This window comes from Tachysurus fulvidraco, chromosome 21 (assembly GCF_022655615.1).
Source record: "Tachysurus fulvidraco isolate hzauxx_2018 chromosome 21, HZAU_PFXX_2.0, whole genome shotgun sequence".
NCBI lineage: Eukaryota > Metazoa > Chordata > Actinopteri > Siluriformes > Bagridae > Tachysurus > Tachysurus fulvidraco.
Window position 1 is genome coordinate 10797614 of NC_062538.1, and position 20736 is coordinate 10818349.

Here is a 20736-nt window from a genome sequence, read left to right on the forward strand (position 1 = left end):
TATGCTTGATCCTCTTGACATTTCTACACGCAGAACGTATTTCAGGACTTGACATTTCTTTATTACAAGGTGGCCTTGCTGTTCAAGTCCCTGTGAATGAGTTATTATAGAAATGATAAAGATTTGAACATGTGCAGTCATATAAAACTGTGATTTTTTTTGCTGCATTATTGTCAGAGCTGTGATAGAGAAAATGAATTATATATATATATATATATATATATATATATATATATATATATATATATATATATATATATATATATATATATATATAAGCTCCAAAAGAAGCTCAGAAAACTCGGTTAATCTCTATAAGGAAATTGTCATCATTACAGTCCAGTCACAAACAGCTCTGTAGCATTTAGAAATGTGTTTTTTTTTTTTGATGTATTTTTTTTTATTTATTTTTGGTTTAAAAAAAATACATGTATATTAAAATTCTATTAGTCATGATTTTTTTTGTGTGTGTGATAGAAATTGACTGAGATTTATATGCACCATGTTGGGGCTGTTATTAATAGCTCAGTGTGGGTGTGGTGTCCCAACCAGTTCAGCAGCCCCGCCCCCTTCATGTGAGGAAACCCAACCTGTGTGCGCGTGCACGCCGCTATCTTCAGTAGGCCAGCTAATTCGGCTAAGTCATTTTACCTCAGGAAAGTCAAGCCAAGTTCATCGAGCTGAAAATGTAGAATACAACTTATCTAACTGTAATTTCAGGGTATATCTAAATATATGCAGGTACTGTGGGGCTGAGAGGATACGAATTTAGAAACCAAGTGACTCATTAGTGCACTGTTTATTGAGAGAGGAAGGAAGGAAGGAAGGAAGATTAGTGACCTGAAAATGAACTGTTGATTTAAGAGCTGTGACAAATGACAGATGGAGAAGACACATAAACTGCTGCTGGGGATTTTTACAGGTAAGAAAACATTCAACTTTCTCAAACTAGTAATGAATTAATTTAGATTATGCCCTTATATGTGATTATGCCCTGAAATATACAAATCACGCTGTTTTGTGACCTTTATTACGTTTAAATATGTCTTAAAAATAATAATCTATTCAAATAAACTGGAATAAACCTTGGCATTTGTTTTAAGCAAATGTTTAACACGGCAAAAGGGAGTGAAATGAAATCAAGCGAGTCTCAGCACCATATATTTTAACGATATATCACAGTATCGTTTCAATCAAGTCTGGATTCTGATTGGTCAAGAAGGTGTCGATTCATTTTCTCACAGCAGCTCTGACAATAAGTCATGGGGATTTAACTACAATAGAGAGAGGCAGAGTGACCTTTCAGTGTTTTGTTCTTAATACAATGTTTAACAGATTCCTTCGGCATGAACAAGGTCGGTCAAACCCCAGGATAACTTATAAAGGCACAAAGAAGGTTTCTGTAGCCTGCATAAACACGTTCCCTGCCATTAGGAAGTCTGTGCTGTTTTCCTGCATATGAATGAGAGCAGTAAGGAGTGGTGCAGTGTACAATGTGTGTACCAAAATGCTAGCTGATAAGCCAAGCCAGACTTTTCTCAAAATGGTAAAACTCGTATTTAATACTCATTTTGCATTTGCACAATTTTGTTGCAGTACTCCAGAGAGTTACCATGGTTGTGCACGAAACAAGTTTAAGGTGATCCGGCACGTTGAGATGCTGTTGTGTTCACCATGAATGTATATAATTGGTGAATGAGTTAATGTGGCCTTTCTCTCAACTTAAAATGGTCTGGTCATTCGCCTCATTTCTCTCAACAAGATTTTTCTCCCTGCGGAACAGCCTGACTAAAGACAGATCTGTCTAAAGTTTACAGACTATTGGGTGAAACTCCAATGACATGAACGGTTTCTGAATTTGTCCTATATGGTAAAAACCACCATGCAACAGTTAGTCACAGAGATTAAACCTTTCCCCATTCTGATGCTTGATGTAAATAGACCTGGATCTGTGTGATTTAATGCATTGTGCTGCTGCCACAATGATTGGATGAATAACTGCATGAATGAGCAGGTGTACATGCGTTCCTATTAAAGTGGCCGGTCAGTGTATATTATGTTATACAGTTCTTTATTAATATACATATTATCAAAAAAGGTTTTCTATGCTCAGAATAATTTTTTTGCGATATATCCACACATTATTAGATTAATTATTAGATTATTAATTTTTAAGCAATGTTCTGGTGGTTGGTACAAAGAATTTGGTCTCCCTTGGTTAGTTTAAAGTAAAACATGCTTTGGGTGTAAGGCGTTAACATAGATAAAAACAAATAATAAAATGTTTATAGCTACTACATTGTAAGTGATAACAAGAAATCAGTTGTTTTGAATATGCAGCTCTAAACTGATTAAAACAAGGTATGACAGGCCCTTCTATGATAGTTAAAAATAAACAGTGGAAAAGTGCTGTGGTATGTGAGAAATAAAACACCACAGGACATTTATATATATATAACATAATATATAACAATTACTGTTATAGGAAGATTCTCAGCTCCAGGGTGGTAACTGTTCTACTCCTTATTTAATCATTATGTGGTACTTGATTTAAAAGGTGGTAAAGCTATTCCACACTCATAGAAAATATAATTAACCTCGATTTACAAATGACGTATACAGAAAAAAACAGATTTCTTTTATTTTAATGGATTTGTCTGTACATGTGCATGGTGATACCTGTCCGCAGGCCTCAAATCTGTATCATTTATTTTGGATTTGTAGATATTGAGCCGAAGATCTATATGGATTGTTGCTCAGATTGGGTGGCACCTGTGATTTGAGTGTTTGTTTTTTTTTTTGTTTTTTTTTTTGCACGTAGTTGCCCTATGCAAATATTCACAGGCTGAATGGAACACCACGAAGGACACAGCGAATAAGACTGTGTCCTGCGGTCCCCATGACAACAGCAGCAACTGCACAGGTAAATATCCTGCTCTCGTTCCTCCCTGTTCATTTGCAATCCTCTGGATCAGGAACTTTTATTCAGTGGTATACCTGGGGATTTTCAAGGATTCCCTTTATTACTCATCATTTGACAGCAAAACACTAAATATGTGAATATTATATAATAATGCCTCCAAAAAATTCTTTGGCTTCATATGTTTGTCCCTGTTATTAGGGCTACATCATACCAGTTTTTCCTAGTGTCATAGTGAAATGAAGAACCTAAGCAATCAGAGACATTACAGAACATTACCCAGCTCTGTTTGTGTTGTTTGTTGCTGTATGTTGCTAGCAAAGAGTTGTTTTCATGCAGAGTTTTATATTACGCTTGTAATAAAAGCATTTAATGACCACGCTCACTGATACTGCTCTGCATGCTCAGGTCGGCCGCTCGCCATGATATTTTCACAGAGCACAGATCATTAATCGATTATAAACTTCCAGACGTATTTTGTGTAGTGTATTAGTGTAAACTTTTAGACCTTTAACGGATGGCAGTGCTGGTACCGATTCATGTGTTTGTGTGTGTCTGTTGTGTGTGTTTTCATTTTCTAATTATGTGCATTTAAACTTAATATGTTTCACAGTGTTATAAGGCATTTTATTCTGTAACTCTGTGTGGTCTGAATGCTTGCCCTGTTATGGCCCTGTCACAGTCTACAAGCAAAAAAAAAGAATTTTAAAATAACCCAAATACCCACTTGTAGTGAGGGAGATCATAAATGAATTAGCAAGTCTTTAATATCAATGTAAAATATATTAAAATTCGATTTCTACTAAACAAACAGTGACTGAGTTTATGAAATGTAGCAATATAGTGAGTTGCGTTTATTGTTTGCTCAAAAACATTTAACACACAGTGAGCTTAAGGCAGTAATAGGATTAAAGGTTTGTACTAAATATTTGTTATTTATGTAAAGGATTTTGATGATTGCAATGCATACCGTTGTAAATCACTGACAAACATTATCTAGGAAAAAGGGAGCTAGCAAAATAGTGCTCTGGCACCATAATGTAAGAATTATAATAAAAATATTATATTGTTGCTATTATACACATTAATGTGTAATGTTAAACATGCAATGAGTGATTTTTTTTTAAAACCAGATATTAAAGAGAATTAAGACTGATCAGCATGAAGCTGCACATATATTTTTATGAACAAGTTGCCAGAGATGTCATACCTGAAGTAAGAATGAAAAAATGAGTCACCTGTCAGGGATAGCTGCCGAACAAAACTTAAAAGCACGTGTATAATAGCTAGTCAGCCTACAATGAGTTAGCCTATCATATTGCGATCATATAATCTGTGGTAATCAGATACTACACCATTCAACCTGCAGTTCTTCTATAGTAAAAGCTTCAGGTTTCACGTTTATTTTCCACATTAACCTCCAAACCACAAACCAGGCTCATATTTAACATCAGAGGTAAATGGGAGAATGAACATATCCGTTTTACTTCCAAAGCAGTGCCAGAAATTCTTTTATTATACTGTGACGCATTTAAATCCACTTTGGCGTCATCACGCGATTGTTTCTTCTCTACAGATTTGAAGGATATCCACCAATGGAGTGGCCATTTCTCCAAATGTCCAGACGACTACCTACAATATTGTATCCATGGGATGTGCCGTTTTGTGCAGGAGCAGAACACGCCCACCTGCAGGTGAGACTGACTCTTAGAATGAGTTTTACACCTGAAACTGAAGTACACAAGCGGAGCAGTTTCTATCGCTGTTTTGTCTCTCTCGCATTCTTTAAAGCACTGATCTTTTTCTTGCTTATCATACAGATGTGAGAGTGGATACATTGGTGCCAGATGTGAATATCATGATCTCGGCTGGTTGGTGGGTGAACAGAGGGAAATAGTCATCATTAGCATTATATCTGGATTGGTCATTCTCCTTCTCATCATTGTCTTTGTATGCATCTGTGCACAGTGAGTCCATATACACAGCAGACTTTTATCTCCATTATAATTTCTCCATCTAATTCCAGGTTGCGTCTTGTTTACATCATGCCTCGTGTTATCAGACATCATGTTCAGTTAAAACTATTGAAACTTGGATCCAAGATATGTAACATTGATTAATTTCTGACATCATAACAAATTTTATGTAAATATTTGCATTTTTATGTACATAATTGTAAAGCTGTTCGTATTGCTTAATTTTTAACACTTTTTTTTCTACATTCACATTTAGGAGAAAGCAGAGAAATAAAAACAGAATAGTGTTGTGTAATATTCAATGCATATTTATGTATTATTAACTTTCAAGTAAAAGGTGTGGAGCTGAATATAATCCAATAAATGTGGCCAGTATTCATTATGGCTTCCTGTACTCAGAAAGTCCCAGTCAGGCCACATATTTGGGCTAATTCCAGCTCCAGACACCAATAACAAAGGCTGTAGAATGCTGTGTATCCGGCTCTGAGCTTTTGGGAACCAGAACGTGTGATAAATACGGCCATACTTTAATTATCTTTTGAATATATCCAATTACACCAACTCTTAGCAATGAAACCTCGCAAGAAATAAACCTAAAATTTAGCACAATGACTGATCAATGTGTTGTTTCAAAGAACGTCGAAATTAGCATTTAATAATCTGTGCAGTTGATGAATCAGTAAGGTCTTACATTATTTACATATCATTTGCGTATGACATGCGCTGGCCATTCTGACTAACTCCAGAATAAAATGCATCCGTTTGCCATTTTTCACTTTTTTTTTTTTACGTGAAACGGTTATATGCAATGCTTGTTCACTTCATTTGCGTGAAGCACTCTTTAATTAACTAGTATTAAAATAAGTTTACATAATATACACGATCCATTTCCATGAAACATGCTACTAACTTACTGTATGGATTTTATTTACATAAAAAAGGGACCCTAGATTGGCACCATACACTAAATCCTATACCCTAAAATTAAGTAAAAATATATCAATGGTATATACATGTTTTTATACTTGCATATAATTTACTAACATTAGTGTAACAACAGGTAACGGATTCAGTAGAATTTATAATACTGGCTTCACGAGACAAAATTCAGCTTGGCTTTGATAGAGAAAAATTATGTCTGTAAAGACTCATTTCTATATAAATAACAGTGTGTGTTTGCTACAAATAGGGTTAATATTGTAAACCTGCTGTTGGGGCAAGTGTGCTCTGTATATTTTATTGGCAGTGCAGTGCAAACACTGCATACATACAGTACTAGAATTCTGATGTACTCAATATGACTCAACATTCATGCACGATGCAATACATTACATTTCTGCACAGTTACACCCCTTACCACATGCTAATTTACTACTATCTTAAATCTTAAATGCATATTATTGAGGTATAGCATGTCTTAATGTATCTGCGTATCAGATTTTATATATACATAAACATAATTCCAGTGCATTCTTCTCTCAGCAGAAAGTTTTATCGGAAAAAGAGGAGAAAACAGAAGAAAAGGGATGAAGTGGAGCGGCTGAACACACTAAACACGAATGAAGCTTCACCTGCAACCGGAGACGTGTCTGACACAAACACAGTATGAGGTGAGAATTTATTCCTCAAGTGCGTATTGCACTTTCATTGTTGTTCACCGTCTTCAGGTCACATGATCCCGAACTATGTATAGTAAGGTTGATTGTGGGTTTTTATTATTATTATTGTAATTCTGTGCCTGAATAGATGACAAATTACACAAAATGCTATTACTACCTGTTGGGCTGGAATGTTCATGTGAGTAGCTTTAATTTTAAATTGAAAAGGCCTCATGTACACGGAGGCATTTGTGTAAATGTTGCTTGTGCGGTCAGAGAAAATGTTCTGAAATGCTGTGCATGTGGACAGATATTTAAAACTACTGTGTTTTGAAATCGGGTAGGAATATTTTTTGTGTAAGCATACATGTTTCCCAAAACACCTGTATCTGTGAATGGGGTCAGACAGTAGTCCCAAATCCCTTCCAAATATCAGCACACAACAAACAGTAAAAATATGTGAAATGACAACTGGTTTCTCATTGAAAGGCTGCTTTACTTATTCAAAATGTAGCTCAGTGAGCACTATTCATTGTGACTGGAGCTACGTAAAATGTCAATGGCCTGTTTCTACTATTGAGTTGGAAATGTGATCTGTCTATATTGTTTACACCTCTTTGTGATGCTGACTAGACATATTTCTAGTTTTTCTGAGACTAACAAAATATATAAATGTTCTAGTCCCTAAAAGCCTGCAAAATAAAGTGCACCAACAGCAATGTCTGACCATATTATGTAATCTGCAGCTCTGCTGTAAGATTTAAATTGTATATGATTCTGATTTTGAAATTGATACTGGGGCTTTAAAAATCCTGTCCTGTTCACAAGGCATGAATCACCAGCCTTGTAAGCACAGTTGAAACCCATCTATTAAAATGAAATGGGAGGCAGTAGTGAGCGTGTTTCCATACCATAGATGGACAGTGAATGTGATTCTCACTGAGCCACTTTAACAGCAGGAAGGCACCGTTTCTGGCTCTAAAAGGAAACCATGTACATAAAGCCTACAACTCTACAGTACTTTAACTGTAGTGGGCATTATTTTTATTGTGCACAAGATAATATTCTACTAAAATTTTACAGGAACCATTGGGTCTGTTCTCTCTCTTTTGGATTGTGTTGGTGTTATTTATTTAGATTTGCTTTACTTACCATGGGGGCATGGTGGCTTAGTGGTTAGCACGTTCGCCTCACACCTCCAGGGTTGGGGGTTCGATTCCCGCCTCCGCCTTGTGTGTGTGGAGTTTGCATGTTCTCCCCGTGCCTCGGGGGTTTCCTTCGGGTACTCCGGTTTCCTCCCCCGGTCCAAAGACATGCATGGTAGGTTGATTGGCATCTCTGGAAAATTGTCTGTAGTGTGTGAGTGAATGAGAGTGTGTGTGTGCCCTGCGATGGGTTGGCACTCCGTCCAGGGTGTATCCTGCCTCGATGCCCGATGATGCCTGAGATAGGCACAGGCTCCCCGTGACCCGAGAACTTCGGATAAGCGGTAGAAAAGGAATGAATGAATGCTTTACTTACCATTTTTCACAGTAGGAATACTAATAGCAGGTATACAGTACCTGATCTGACTTAAATGGCCGATTTGATAAATACAAACCATTCAGGGTTTCTTAACACTGGTTTAAGCTTTGTCAGTTTCTTTTGAAATTCTAAGAGTGGGAGCTTTTTTTAGTGTCTCCATGCTTTTCATCATTTAGCAGTAGGCAAACACCAGGTACAGTAGCAGGAGGTGAAACTGCACATTCCTGTGGCCAGCTCCAGGAAAATGAAAGTATGCTTAGATGAAGCTGATAGCCTTTGAAAATCTTTTAAGAGTTACACAATTCCCAGTGCCCATCATCATGGTGAAAGGACGAGCAGGTTTTGGTCATCTGTGTTCATGTGAAAATTTAAACTCCATTATCACTGTTGTTGGAGGCTGTCAGATACATTTATTTCTCAGGACAGTCAGGAATCCTATTAAAATGTAATGGATTCAGGAATGACAGATGGATTGTCTGTCCTGATGGATCTTTAACTAGTTAAAGCTAACTCATGTCAGAGTGTGAAGTTGTGCAAAAACAGAGTTAGTGTGATGCAACCTGATATATAAACAGAAGTGGATTGTTCTCTTAACAGAACAAGTCTGAAGTGTGTTATTCTGCTTATACCATGGTGATTTGCTACTTACGTTAAATGTTTTAAATAGGTGATGTTTCCTTTAAAACATCTTTTGTTTCTTTGTTAGATTTAATGTTTTGGAACATCCATGAGAAATTTGCTGTGTTATTGCTTGTGTTATTGCTGCGACAAACCGTTTATGCCTCACCAGCCTCTTTCTTAAAAAAAATCCGTTATCAACAAATTGTGAAGAGCCTGTCCTGAAGAGTCTGATGATCTGGGAAGATAATGGCTACATGACACAAACACCTGAGTCTCCTTCCATTAATGTTAAATAAACATTTATAAACAGAAACCTTCACCACCTCAGCAATTGATTTTTATTCAATGCATCTCCAACGCAAAGTCTCTCTGAACAAGCAGTTAGTATAAAAATCGTAACATTACATCTATTCTTAAAGACACCATCTATAATAGGGTGTGACTGAATGATTTCACACAAAGGCCACACAAATCCCTTACCCTAAATTTAATAAAGATTGTTATTAAGCAACCCAAATCACTCAAAACACAGAGGCATGCAAAACTGAAATAGGTATCTGTCTCCTTCACACAGAATGCTACCTCACATATCAGGAAAAGCATGAGCTCTGAATGAGGCAAAACAAGTAGAACATGGCAGAGCTGGCATCCATGGGGGAAATGTCCACCACCAAGTCTAGTCCTTGTTTGTGTCCCTAAAATACCATTGACCAAAAGTTTGATTTCATATCAAAGGTATGTCTGTACAAATCCTACATTTACACTCTAATTTTTGAGGTATTTCACCAGCAAGAATGTCCTACCAGTGACCAAACTCTAGCCAGAAACTGGACCTTGAGCTTCTGATAATGAATGTGTAAATGCAAACTCTGTATGACGAACAGAGCTGAGGAGGGAGTTGTTGAAGATTTGTAGATATAAACAACAGATGAACTGATTAGATTTTGGAGTTAATCCAGGGTCATATTTCTGGTGTCTCTTTTTTTTTTCTTTTCCTCATTTTAGTTTAATTTGCTCAAAAAATAAGGGAACAGTTAATCATCTTCAGGGACATCAATCTGTGGAGTTAGGAAGTAGAAGTGATTGTGAATCATTTTCAATTGCTTTGGTGCAAACAGGTGAACCTGAGAGACAACAGCAGGCAACATGTTTTGTGGGGTGACCATAAATAATTGCTCTCTCTTTATTTCCTCCTGAACATATTGCTTCTAGTTTTGTTTTCTTAAGGCCTTTTCAGCATAAGGCATTATAATTGGCATTTGCAAGAGAACACCAGAAATGGCAGGTCCTCCAGTGGCTCCCTGTTCTCTTCACAAATGAGAGCAGGTTCACACTGAGCTCTTATGACGCCGTGGGGAATCATCCAGCATGAGCAGTTAGGTGGTGGGTCAGTGATGGTCAGGGGAGGAATATCCATGAAGGAACCACAGACTGCTTTCAGACTTTACTCTGGTGCAGTGGTCAGTGGGTCCTGGTACCTGCGGATTCCCAGCCTTGTAGTTTATAAAGTGATTTATTATAATACGTTGATTTCTTCTCAGTAACATATGAAGTAATTGTGCCTTAAATATTTACGTTTGCTTCCGATTCTCTAATAACCTCTGAATCCAATACAAAGCAGCTTTGAATACATATTAAAACTTGTCATACCCTACCTTTTAAATCAAAAGAGTATTTTTGTTTCCACTATTTAAAAAAAAAAAAAAAAAAAAAAACCAGCAAAAAATTGCACCTGACTATTCTACTTCTGCAATGTACGACTAGCATAAAAACCGATGTCTTTTTCTCAAAGTGAGCAATTTGCTCAAGGTGTGTGCTTTTGTATATGATTATTTTCCTGTAACAGCACGTCTCAACATCTTTAAAGTATGATGTCACGATGTTTATGATTTAAGATGAAGTTCCTCATCAACTACTCTTTTCTCTCTGGTTCCAGCTTTGCACCTATTATTAATATTAATATTGTTATTATTGTTATTTTTGTGTGGAGCATGGCAAGTCTGTCTGAATGAGCTTCTAGTTATTACAGAAAAAATAATGTAATAGACAAACACGTTAATATACTGTAGACCTGTAGTATTTTCAGAACTGCTCAACCTGATAATTCGGAAGCACTGACATAAATTATTGTGCCATGGTACTGCTATAAAAGAAGGTGTGGTCTACTTTTTTGTAACATCCTGACCCATTGTTTACTATTCCTTGTTTAATAATCAAAAATGCACAGTCATGTTGTAACATGCAATGAGCATTTCCGTCACTGTAATAATGTAATCCTCTGTGTGCCCTTTTGTAGAGCTGTAAAACCAGTCTACATGGAGTTCTCCTGCTGGACAGGAAGACATCCTGCATGATTAACGAACCTGAAGTCCTTGAAATGGACCCAAGGGATGCGGCATGTGTTCCAACTTTCCAGTCTTTATTATAATTCAGCTAGACTAGACTATGTGCTAGGCATGCTTTTTTTCCTCCAGGCTGCAACACCAGCAGCAGTGTGTTTTGGATGTTATGGGCATAGGATCAAGAATTTCTGGCCAGATTTACAGATCACAGTCAACTGTAAAAGGGATCTGTTCTTCTCTAATGCCCCCAAATGACAATTTATTAGATGGTTATATTAGATAAGCGGACACTTTTGTATGAAAATGTTTAATGCTGTGCATAAAAAAGTGTCTATTCAAGTCAGAAAAAACCTTTGAACAAAAAGCGTATGTAACATTTCTCATTGTGATTATAATGAAACAGATACAAGAATATTAAGCCGATTTCAAAAGACTTTTACTCCTAAGTCAAGTAAAACATGTAACTGTCTTCTATTGGCTAATTGGCTATTTACCTGCAAATTGTTCCATAAACAGAGTGAACAATAAAGGCTTAATCATCTTGCATTTATTTTATCATCACAATAAGAGATGAAATAAATGGCTGATGTTCATATTTTGTTTTGAGATTTTTGTTATCTCAAAACTGTGCAATGAGACTACAGACATCATTCAGGCAGTTACCTCGAGAAAATAGTTACTGCAAAGTTTGATGTCAAAGAATTTAAACATTTCTATCAAATACACAGATCTATTTATTGTTTGAAGGATGTAAAAAAAAAATTATATATAAAATATCTGTAGTGTTGTGTGTTATTTTACTTGCTATGTAGATAGAAAGTTCCAGTAAAGTTTATCTATCTATCAAAAAAAAAACAAAAAAAAAAAAAACTGAAGCATTTCTTGTCATGTGTTGGCTTGTTTGCTTTAACATTACTTGTATTCTTTTTACACCACTGAGTATCAGCAGTGGAAGTGATACGCTTTTGTTACAGAGAGAAAAGAAAAGAGCTTGAAGTTTGCAGATACCACACCCTAGCTTTGGTATGCAGTTTCCTTTTCACTAAAGTGTATTAACCAGTATTCTACCTGTTTTGCCTGACGTCTTGGTTGAAATATACTTTTTATTTTTTACTTTTTTGCATGTTTGTGAAAAGTGCTGCAATTTCTGTTCACACGGAACAACACACAGCTTGTAGTTTACTGTCTGTGTTTAAATCCACATGTTGTGGATGCTCTGTGTATGGCTGTTGTAGGCATATAATCAACAATGGGGTGATGTGATGAAGTAGTTACTGTTGAGAGCAGAAGTCATTAAATTTATTGTTTTATTTTTTTACACTATACATTTACTAGACACAACACTTTTTTCATTCATTGCTACATTTACTGTTGTGGCTTCCATTTCTCACTAAACACTGGTTCCCTCACCAAACTGGTTCCTTTTGTTCCTTTTGACGTTATTAAGGTAGAAAAGGCAGCTTGCCATCTTGCCCAGAAACTACAGGGTTCCATCCTGAGGAGTTTCCTGTGTCAGAAAACCTACAGCTTTACCTTGGACTGTTATACCTTGCAAACCTTGGAGACTTTTGCATAAATAGATGTCTCCTTAAAGATAATATCACCACATTAATGATTACAGGTGTTTTAATATTTTTGTGTAAAGCTTGTACTTTAGAATTAATACCATATACATATACTTCCTTTAATAAGACACTAATACCTTCATACTTATTGAATGGCTAGTTTTATTTGTTGATTTATAGATTTGTTTTAGATTGCTGTCTTTCAGGTCATTAATATAGAGTGACAACAAAAAAAGAACTAGAAATGTATAAGCAATGTGACGTGAGTTTGCTATATCACTCGTAACAATTGGTGTAAGTAACTTTTTTGAACTTGAAGCACACACCATTTGCTGGAAAAATCCCTTCTTATTTATGTTTTAAAAAAAAGCACACGTCTCTTAAGTCCAGTATTTTCTTGAGTCAGTGTGCTAGTATAAATTCATATTGGTGTATTAGGCAAACTTTGAGCCAGCAAGCAGAAACTGGAAGATTCCTCCAGATCCTTAATTTCTGATGTACCGTATGGAAGCACTTCAGCTTCCCATTATCATGCTGACAGCCAGTGATTGATGGACTAAAACATTATACTGTGCTGAAGCTGCCAAATACAGCATGTGTACAATACACCAGCACTAATACCAAAGACGTATCTGACCTCACCCTTCTGTCTTAGTCTTACTAGCTGAAGTTCAGGCAGTCTTTTCTGGTTGATTCAATTCGGGTTATACAAAATCACACGGTAATTGTGAACATCATAATGATTGATAGAGAACGCAGTATTTAAAACAAACATCTTGCACTACAGAGTGCTGTGTAACTCAGACACTTTAACTAACTCAATTAACCAACAGCAGGAATATTGTTATTCATCATTATTGTTATTATTATAATTAGGTTTCAGTCGTTCTGACTGTATTATAATAAAAATTTTAATCAATTAAACCTAGGACACAACCAGGCAATGCTTATTTTTCTATATTATAAACACTCTGTCATATTGTGTCATATTGAATATTGAATTTTTTTACTACCTAAACCAGTATGAAAGCTTTTGTAGCATCAATGCCCTAAAGTGGGCATGCGTAGCCGAGCTTGTATTGAATTTCTGTGCCTCGGGTCATGTTGCTAAGTGAGACGATGCAGTGAGATGACACTCCCAACGGTTTAGTGCTTTGCTTTTTGTCCTTTGTGTCTATGGCACTATTAACCCAGATCGTAGCTGATAAAACACTTTGAAGTGCAGTGGGTTAGTGATCAACACTTATTGCTCTGAAGTCTTTGAAGTGAGCAATTTCTCACACTGAGTCTGGCTGTAAATAGCTCCCACTGGCCTGATCCCTCTGTCAGCGTGAACCCAGCAAACACGGGAGTGCTTTATAAGTGCTGTGTGTCTGTGTACCTCCATACAAATGATTCCAACAGGACTAGAGTTCTAACATTCACGATGGCTTCAGGTGTTTAGTAAAAAGTCCAACAGTTGGTCAGAAGATATTGATATAACTTCTAGAACAACAACTCTGACAGTCTCCAGTGTCAGCATTAGTTAACTGAGGTAAATCTGTAACTTTCTGACATGGTAAAGTTTTCAGGACAGAGGCCTTAATGTTTGCCAGTTTCTTGGTAATATGTTTAATACATAATACCTGGTAATGCATTAAAAATAATTACAAATGGATTAAAAAGTATGAGTAATAAAATGTAAGAAGGTATTGTTGGAAAATTGCTGTGGTATGAAAGAAATAAAATTTGGAAGATGCAATGTCAATATTCAACTTCAGGGTCTTTACGCTAAAGCTGTGTTCAGTTTACCTCAGATTTAGGAAGATGTGTTATTTTTGACCTTTGTGCATTCAGGGAAGAAAACCAAGATGCTATTACAGCATTATGAAACCTCCATGCTCTTCCATGTACATACAGTTGTGCTTTAAATTTCTGCATCGAAATGACCCAAAACAACATCAGATTTTCACACAAATCCTAAAATTAGACAAAGTGAACCGAATCAAACCAAGGAGGCAGAAATATACCTGGGAATTTATTTAATCAGGAAGACTGTAATTTATTACATATCTGTGAGTGAAAATTATGGGTAACTCTAGGATTAGCAGTTATTTTGAAGGTCAAATTAGAGTCCAATCAGTTTTCAGTGAGGTGTCAGTGAAGGCAGGATCTATCAAAGCCTGTTCTTCACAACACTGGTTTCTGTCATGTCAGTAACAAGGATATTTCTGAGGACCTCAAAAAAAAAAAAAAAGAGTTGTTGCTCATTAGGTGAGAAAATGTTAGAAAACCATCTCGAAAGAGTTGGGTCATATTTATTCACAACCTTTAAGTACTACTATATATTATTAAGTTGTCATTGTAAATTGTCATTAAATGTAAAAAATTTACATAATTTGCGAATTATCTTAGTTTTGAATTTGAGTTTGATTCAAGTTTGAACCTATTAAATACAGATTACCATGCAAACTGTATTTAACCTATTAAATACAGATGACCATACAAACTGTATTTAACCTATTAAATACAGATGACCATACAAACTAATAATGCTATTAATTATAATAACTTGGATGTCAGGTTGTCATAAGTTGTGAAGGAATCAGTTAATTATTGGGACACACTGCCCTCTAGAGGCAAAAGTAGCGTTACATTTTAGTTATTGGGTTTGGTGGAGAAGGAACCTCAAGAAAAGATTTTTTTTTTTTATTGCCTGTATGATCTTTGGCCTGAAGAGCTTGTTCATGATGACTGCTGGATCGATTGGCCCTGTTAGAATAAGGCATCACTGTGAACCAACTCCGTGTTCTACTGACTTCATCCTGTGTTGAAACAAAGACTTGCAGAATCAAGCACATTGAAGCTGCCCTAGTGGCTCATCACAATCTGAAAATGTTAGAATTTTGTAATACAGTTTTTATAATAATAATAACATTTAATATAATATTGTAAAAATAACAGCTGCCATTTAATTTTTACTAACTGGTAAAGCCTTCATGACAGAGGGGTTTACACTTGGTGGTTTTTCAGTAAAAAAGACAAGCTCTATTATTTTCAGCATATTAATTTGAACCAAGAAAAAGAGGCTGGTAAAAGAACAAGTGTTTATAGCTGACCAGTTGGTACTTGTGGTTAAAATGTATGCAGGGTAAATGGGCAAATGGGTAAATGGACTCTGTCAAGGTTCAAATTATAATGCCAAAACCATTGCATCGGAGCATCTCAGAAATGTCTAGGCTTGTGGAATGTACAGACAGTCATCTCTAGAGGAATAAACCCAAGGCTTATCATTGCAGGGTGACAAGCACTGTTCAGTCTGGTCACAGAAATTGTTAATTATGGTTAGAGAAGCAATGTGTCAGAACACAAAATTGATCTTATCCTGCAATGTTGGGGCTGTGTACCAATAGACCAGACTGAGTGTCCATGCTAACCCCGTCCACTATCGAAGTCAAATACAATGGGCTTGATTGAGAAGAACTGTGCCATGGTGCAATGAATGGACTGTGGGAAGAGGACAAGCAGGTGGAAGGAGTTTTATTCCCTGGGTAATGTTCTACTGGGAAACCTTGGATTCATGTGGATGTCAATTTGACAATTGCCACCTACCTAAACATCATCGTGGAGCAGGAACAACCCTTCATTACAAATGTATATGCTGATGTAAGTTCTTTTGTAAGATCATTTGTACAGTGCTCCAGTCCCTGCCCTACTGTATGGATTAATTGGGAACGGTCGTGTATTATTAGTTTCAGTGTGTTGGAGGACCTACAGGACTAGTTACATGACTTAAAGTATCTGCTGCTATTCTGTCCTGGTGCCAGACACCACAGAGCACCTGGTCTTCATAGAGTCCATGCTTTAGCAGGTCAGTGCTGTTTTGGCAGCACATGGAGGACCAACAGCATATTAAACAGCTTATCATGAAGGTTTTTATATCCTCAGTGTACAACAGCAAAGCACTGAGCAACAGAACAAACAAACATTAAGACTAGGCAGCTTCTAAAATACTCATGCAATATGAAATATGAAAAAAATGCAATATTAATATAAAAGCATTACTTCAGAATATGGTGACGTATAAGAGCACCACACAAAGGGTTGAATTCTCACATATTGTGCAGCACTCTATAAGCCAGTGGGGTAAAGGTCCTTTTCTTTTTCTAAGAAAATACTGATTATCCAAACTGCACATGTCTGAGAGTGTGAAAGGCATTCGGGCATTTACTCTACATGCTTTACTGCAGCTTTTTACCCAACATGATGGAATACAAGCTTTCCCTAGACTATATATATTTATATATGCTTTATATATTAACACTGTGCTGTGTTTGCTCCATTTTTTCATTTTTACTTGATTTGTCACCAAAGGTTCTATTTTAAAGCCTCATTCAGAGCATCATCCATTTCCTAGATCCATAATTTAATTTAATTTCAATTCAAGTTTATTTGTATAGCGCTTTTTACAACTGACATTGTCTCAAAGCAGCTTTACAGAACATAAACATAGAACAAAAGGTTAAAATAAAGAATATTAATAGAGTACAAAAACTACCTTAGATGGTAAAACATAGTTCGGGTTTAGATTTAGTTTTTTTATGTCATTCCAAATACATTTCAGGTTTTTAGTCCAAAATGATAATCTGACATTTTCATGATCACCAAGAACAGGACATTTTATTCAAACTTGACAAAATCCAGGGATCATTAAGGATTAAACAAATAACATTAAAAATGCTGCAGAAATATCTGACTACATATGAATATAAATATATATATTTTTATTGAGAAATAAATGCATGGAAATCAAAAATGTTTTTTTACTGACTCGGTAATTCGGAAATTATAAACAAATATCTATAATTTTTTTTTTAATGAAGGTGGGAAAAAACTTTTGCACACTACCAATGTTGTAATGTTGCAATAAGATTACTAGAACTCACGTTCAAGGTTTCTTTAATTCTTTTTATTTAATGATTGAAATACAACTAAATCCAAACCAGAGGATCAAAAACATCACATGACAAAAATTATAAAAAATGTCAAATTTAAATATGATAAATATTCAAATTTATGTATCAGTTCACTATAGGAAACTGCGCTCTTCCTACTTAGGTTTTCATGTGTCTCAGTTCCTGAAACAAATCTGTGTGTGTGTGTGTGTGTGTGTGTGTGTGTGTGTGTGTGTGTGTGTGTGTGTGTGTGTGTGTGTGTGTGTGTGTGTGTGTAGGATCAGACTTGATCAAACATGGAACATAATCTTAGCTTTAAAGTGCTTAGCAGCTGAGTGTAACACGTGTAGTGCATCGTGCAGCCTCTCTGGCCTTGATGTCGAGTATCTGTTGTGCCACACGCTTTTCAACCAGGTTTAAACGGATTTCAGGGAATTTCATATTGACCCCCGAGAGTGGGTTTGTGCACGTTACAGCTGGAGCCGTAATAGCTTTTGCATTACTCTGTTAGTGTTAGCAGCTACGGTTGCACGATCTGGATTGGGTTTGATTGCGCCTGAGAGACATCACCCTCAAACTCAAAATACTTGCTTAATGAATATTAATGATCTGTAAAAGAACTTCAGCAACCTCATCTTCGAGGATACAGTGACAGGGACACAGATTTTTGCACATTTCCCCGCTTTAATTCATGAATCTCGTTTATTATGTTTTATATTTCTAAACCGCTGTCCACAAAAGTGAGTACATCCCTAAGTGAAAATGTCCAAATTGGGCCCAAAGTGACAATATTTTGTTGGGTCACCGTTATTTTCCAGCTCTGCCTTAACCCTCTTGGGCATGGAGTTCACCAGAGTGTCACAGGTTGGCACTGGAGTCCTCTTCCACTTCTCCATGACAACATCACAGAGCTGGTGGAGACCTTGTGCTCCTCCACCTTCAGTTTCAGGATGCCCCACAGATGCTCAATAGGGAGACATGCTTGTCCAATCCATCACCTTTAACCTCAGCTTCTTTAGCAAGGCAGTGGTCATCTTGGAGGTGAGTTTGGGGTCCTTATCATGTTGTAATACTGCCCTGCGGCCCAGTCTATGAAGGGAGGGGATAATGCTCTGCTTCAGTATGTCACAGTACATGCTGGCATTTATGGTTCCCTCAATTCAATTCAATTCAATTCAAGTTTATTTGTATAGCACTTTTTACAATGGACAATGTCTCATTTTTACAGCTTTACAGAACATAAACATAGAACAGAAGGTAAACATAAGGAGTAATATAAAGAATTAATATAATAAAAATTCAAGATATATATAGTTCACAGTGTGTATGTATGTATGTATGTATGTATGTATGTATGTATGTATGTATGTATGTATGTATGTATGTATCCCCAATGAGCTAGTCTGAAGTGACTCAGGCAGCAGTGGCAAGGAAAAACTCCCTTAAATTGGTAAAGAAAGAAACCTTGAGAGGAATCCGACTCAAAGGGGACCCCATCCTCATATGGGTGACACTAGAGGGAGAAGTTTTGAGAGGTGAGGTGAGGAGAAGAGAGGTAGGAATCAGTTCGGAGAGGAGAGGTGAGGCGAGGCGTCTTCACTGCCAAAATTATAGTCCTTTCAGCCAGCGGAAACAAAAAGGCCACAGGATAGTGTGTGATTTGTGTCAGTGGTACAGAGGATGAACTGGTGTCCAGCTGAATGTATCTTTAAGTGTCTTGATGCTTTCACTGAAGATTTACCCATCAAATTGGTGAAATGGCTGGTGGCATTTTCTGATTGAATTCCTGAACGAATGCCTGTTTTTCACATCTGCGTCGTGCTCAAATTGTTACAAAAAATGTAAAATCCTGTAGTGCAGCATGATTCTGTTCATGACCTTTAAGATTTACCTTTGGTTGTTCCCTCTAAGGAACCACTATTTTTAGAGCTAGAGGAACTGCCTCTCCCCTTTCCATCGACTTCAGAAATTTGAAACAGTATATTTTAAATTAGTGACCTTTATCTGTTCACCTGACATCTCCCTGCTTGAGCCTTGCCTCTTTATGAGCAATTTAGAGCTCAAGTATCTTATCTCCTGATGCAAATTCCCATAGACGAGAACCTATGTTGTGCAATCAGGACTGTTATTCTTTGGCCTAACACAGATTCTTCTCTGTTACGTGACTTAATGCATGGATTTTCCTGCCAGGCCACTGCGTAGAGAACTGTGGGAACTTCTGTACTACAAACAATAGGAGTTCAAACCACAGGGTAGTAAGCATCATCATCAACGTAATATTTTTAAGCATGTGATTCAACCGCTTGACCAACTGATTCTTTTGTGTACTGTGGTGATTTACTTGTATTGCTACTGTAATTGTACAGTTTGTGAAGAGGGCTTGACATAAATGTAGTACCCTGGCCAGCTTTCTAAACTAAATAATCTGGAGGTCAGCATGAGATTTCATGCTGCTATATCTTTTAGTGGCACAGTGTGAAAAAAATTGGTCTGCCCAGAGCTCATGGGAATAAAAGCATCTCCTGCAATATACAGTATACTGGAAGTATAGCAGGATGTATCAGTTTAACACACAAAGCTCTCTAGTCCTTCTAGTATTGTATAACTAACTAGTCTAACTTTCTCTTTAGATTAGATTAGATGTATTATTATCAGTAATGAAGATTGCCTTGTCTGTAGCATTGAAGGAATTAGTTGAACTGCCTGGGTTCAAAGATCTAGAATATCAGTAATGAAATATTTTCTGTTCACATTATAAATCTCATTTGTTTGCTCACTGACAACACCAGCGCTCTGTTTTCCTGGTATGCTTTTCTCACCTGTCTTTGATTTGTCACCTGATTGTGAGGCAAAAATAAAATACTCATGAATTCTGAAAGGTTTTTAAAAGTTGAAATCTGTGTCCAAAGTAATGAAGACATGACATTTTTTCATCACAAGGGCTGGTATTCCTTCCACCTTGTGCTGGCAGTTAAAAAAAATTGCAGTGTGTGAAAGCAGCAGACATTTCAGTGATGGTCCTCCATCCATTTCTGCTTCTGCCTTATTGCAAAAACGGTGGTCTTTCAGCTGTGATGGCAGCTGTCTCATCATTACATTTCCATTTCTGTGTGCCTTACATTGCACTTGTGTAATGTGCTTGTGCTTTTTCTTCAGGAACTTGTTGTAGAAAAAGGCTTTGGAACAGCTGAACCATAGAGATTTTTTTCCCATAGAGAAAGGTTGTTCAGTTTTCTGTTCAAACCCGTTGTATTTA

The 20736-nt window shown here is 36.6% G+C and overlaps 1 protein-coding gene across 3 annotated transcripts; it reads left to right on the top strand.

The window, feature by feature from the left end:
• The first annotated feature begins 539 nt into the window (after window positions 1-539).
• On the top strand, window positions 540-11836 carry btc (betacellulin, epidermal growth factor family member). Of its 3 annotated transcripts, none has more exons than XM_027140099.2 (6): window positions 540-922; window positions 2822-2923; window positions 4497-4614; window positions 4741-4887; window positions 6382-6506; window positions 10936-11836. In XM_027140099.2, exons 1-5 carry the CDS (start codon window positions 883-885, stop codon window positions 6503-6505), a joined length of 531 nt encoding a protein of 176 aa, XP_026995900.1. In that variant the 5' UTR covers window positions 540-882; the 3' UTR covers window position 6506; window positions 10936-11836. The 3 variants fall into 3 exon arrangements, with proteins under 3 accessions (XP_026995900.1, XP_026995898.1, XP_047661940.1); XM_027140097.2 differs by having other exon boundaries at window positions 541-922; window positions 6379-6506; XM_047805984.1 differs by lacking the exon at window positions 10936-11836 and adding an exon at window positions 9214-9347 and having other exon boundaries at window positions 541-922; window positions 6379-6506.
• The last annotated feature ends 8900 nt before the right edge of the window (window positions 11837-20736 follow it).

Coding starts and splice junctions, on each gene's coding strand:
- btc (XM_027140097.2), top strand. CDS start 883: ATGGAGAAGACACATAAACTGCTGCTGGGGATTTTTACAG. Junction 2,924..4,496: donor CAACAGCAGCAACTGCACAG/GTAAATATCCTG, acceptor TCTTCTCTACAG/ATTTGAAGGATATCCACCAA. Junction 4,615..4,740: donor CAGAACACGCCCACCTGCAG/GTGAGACTGACT, acceptor CTTATCATACAG/ATGTGAGAGTGGATACATTG.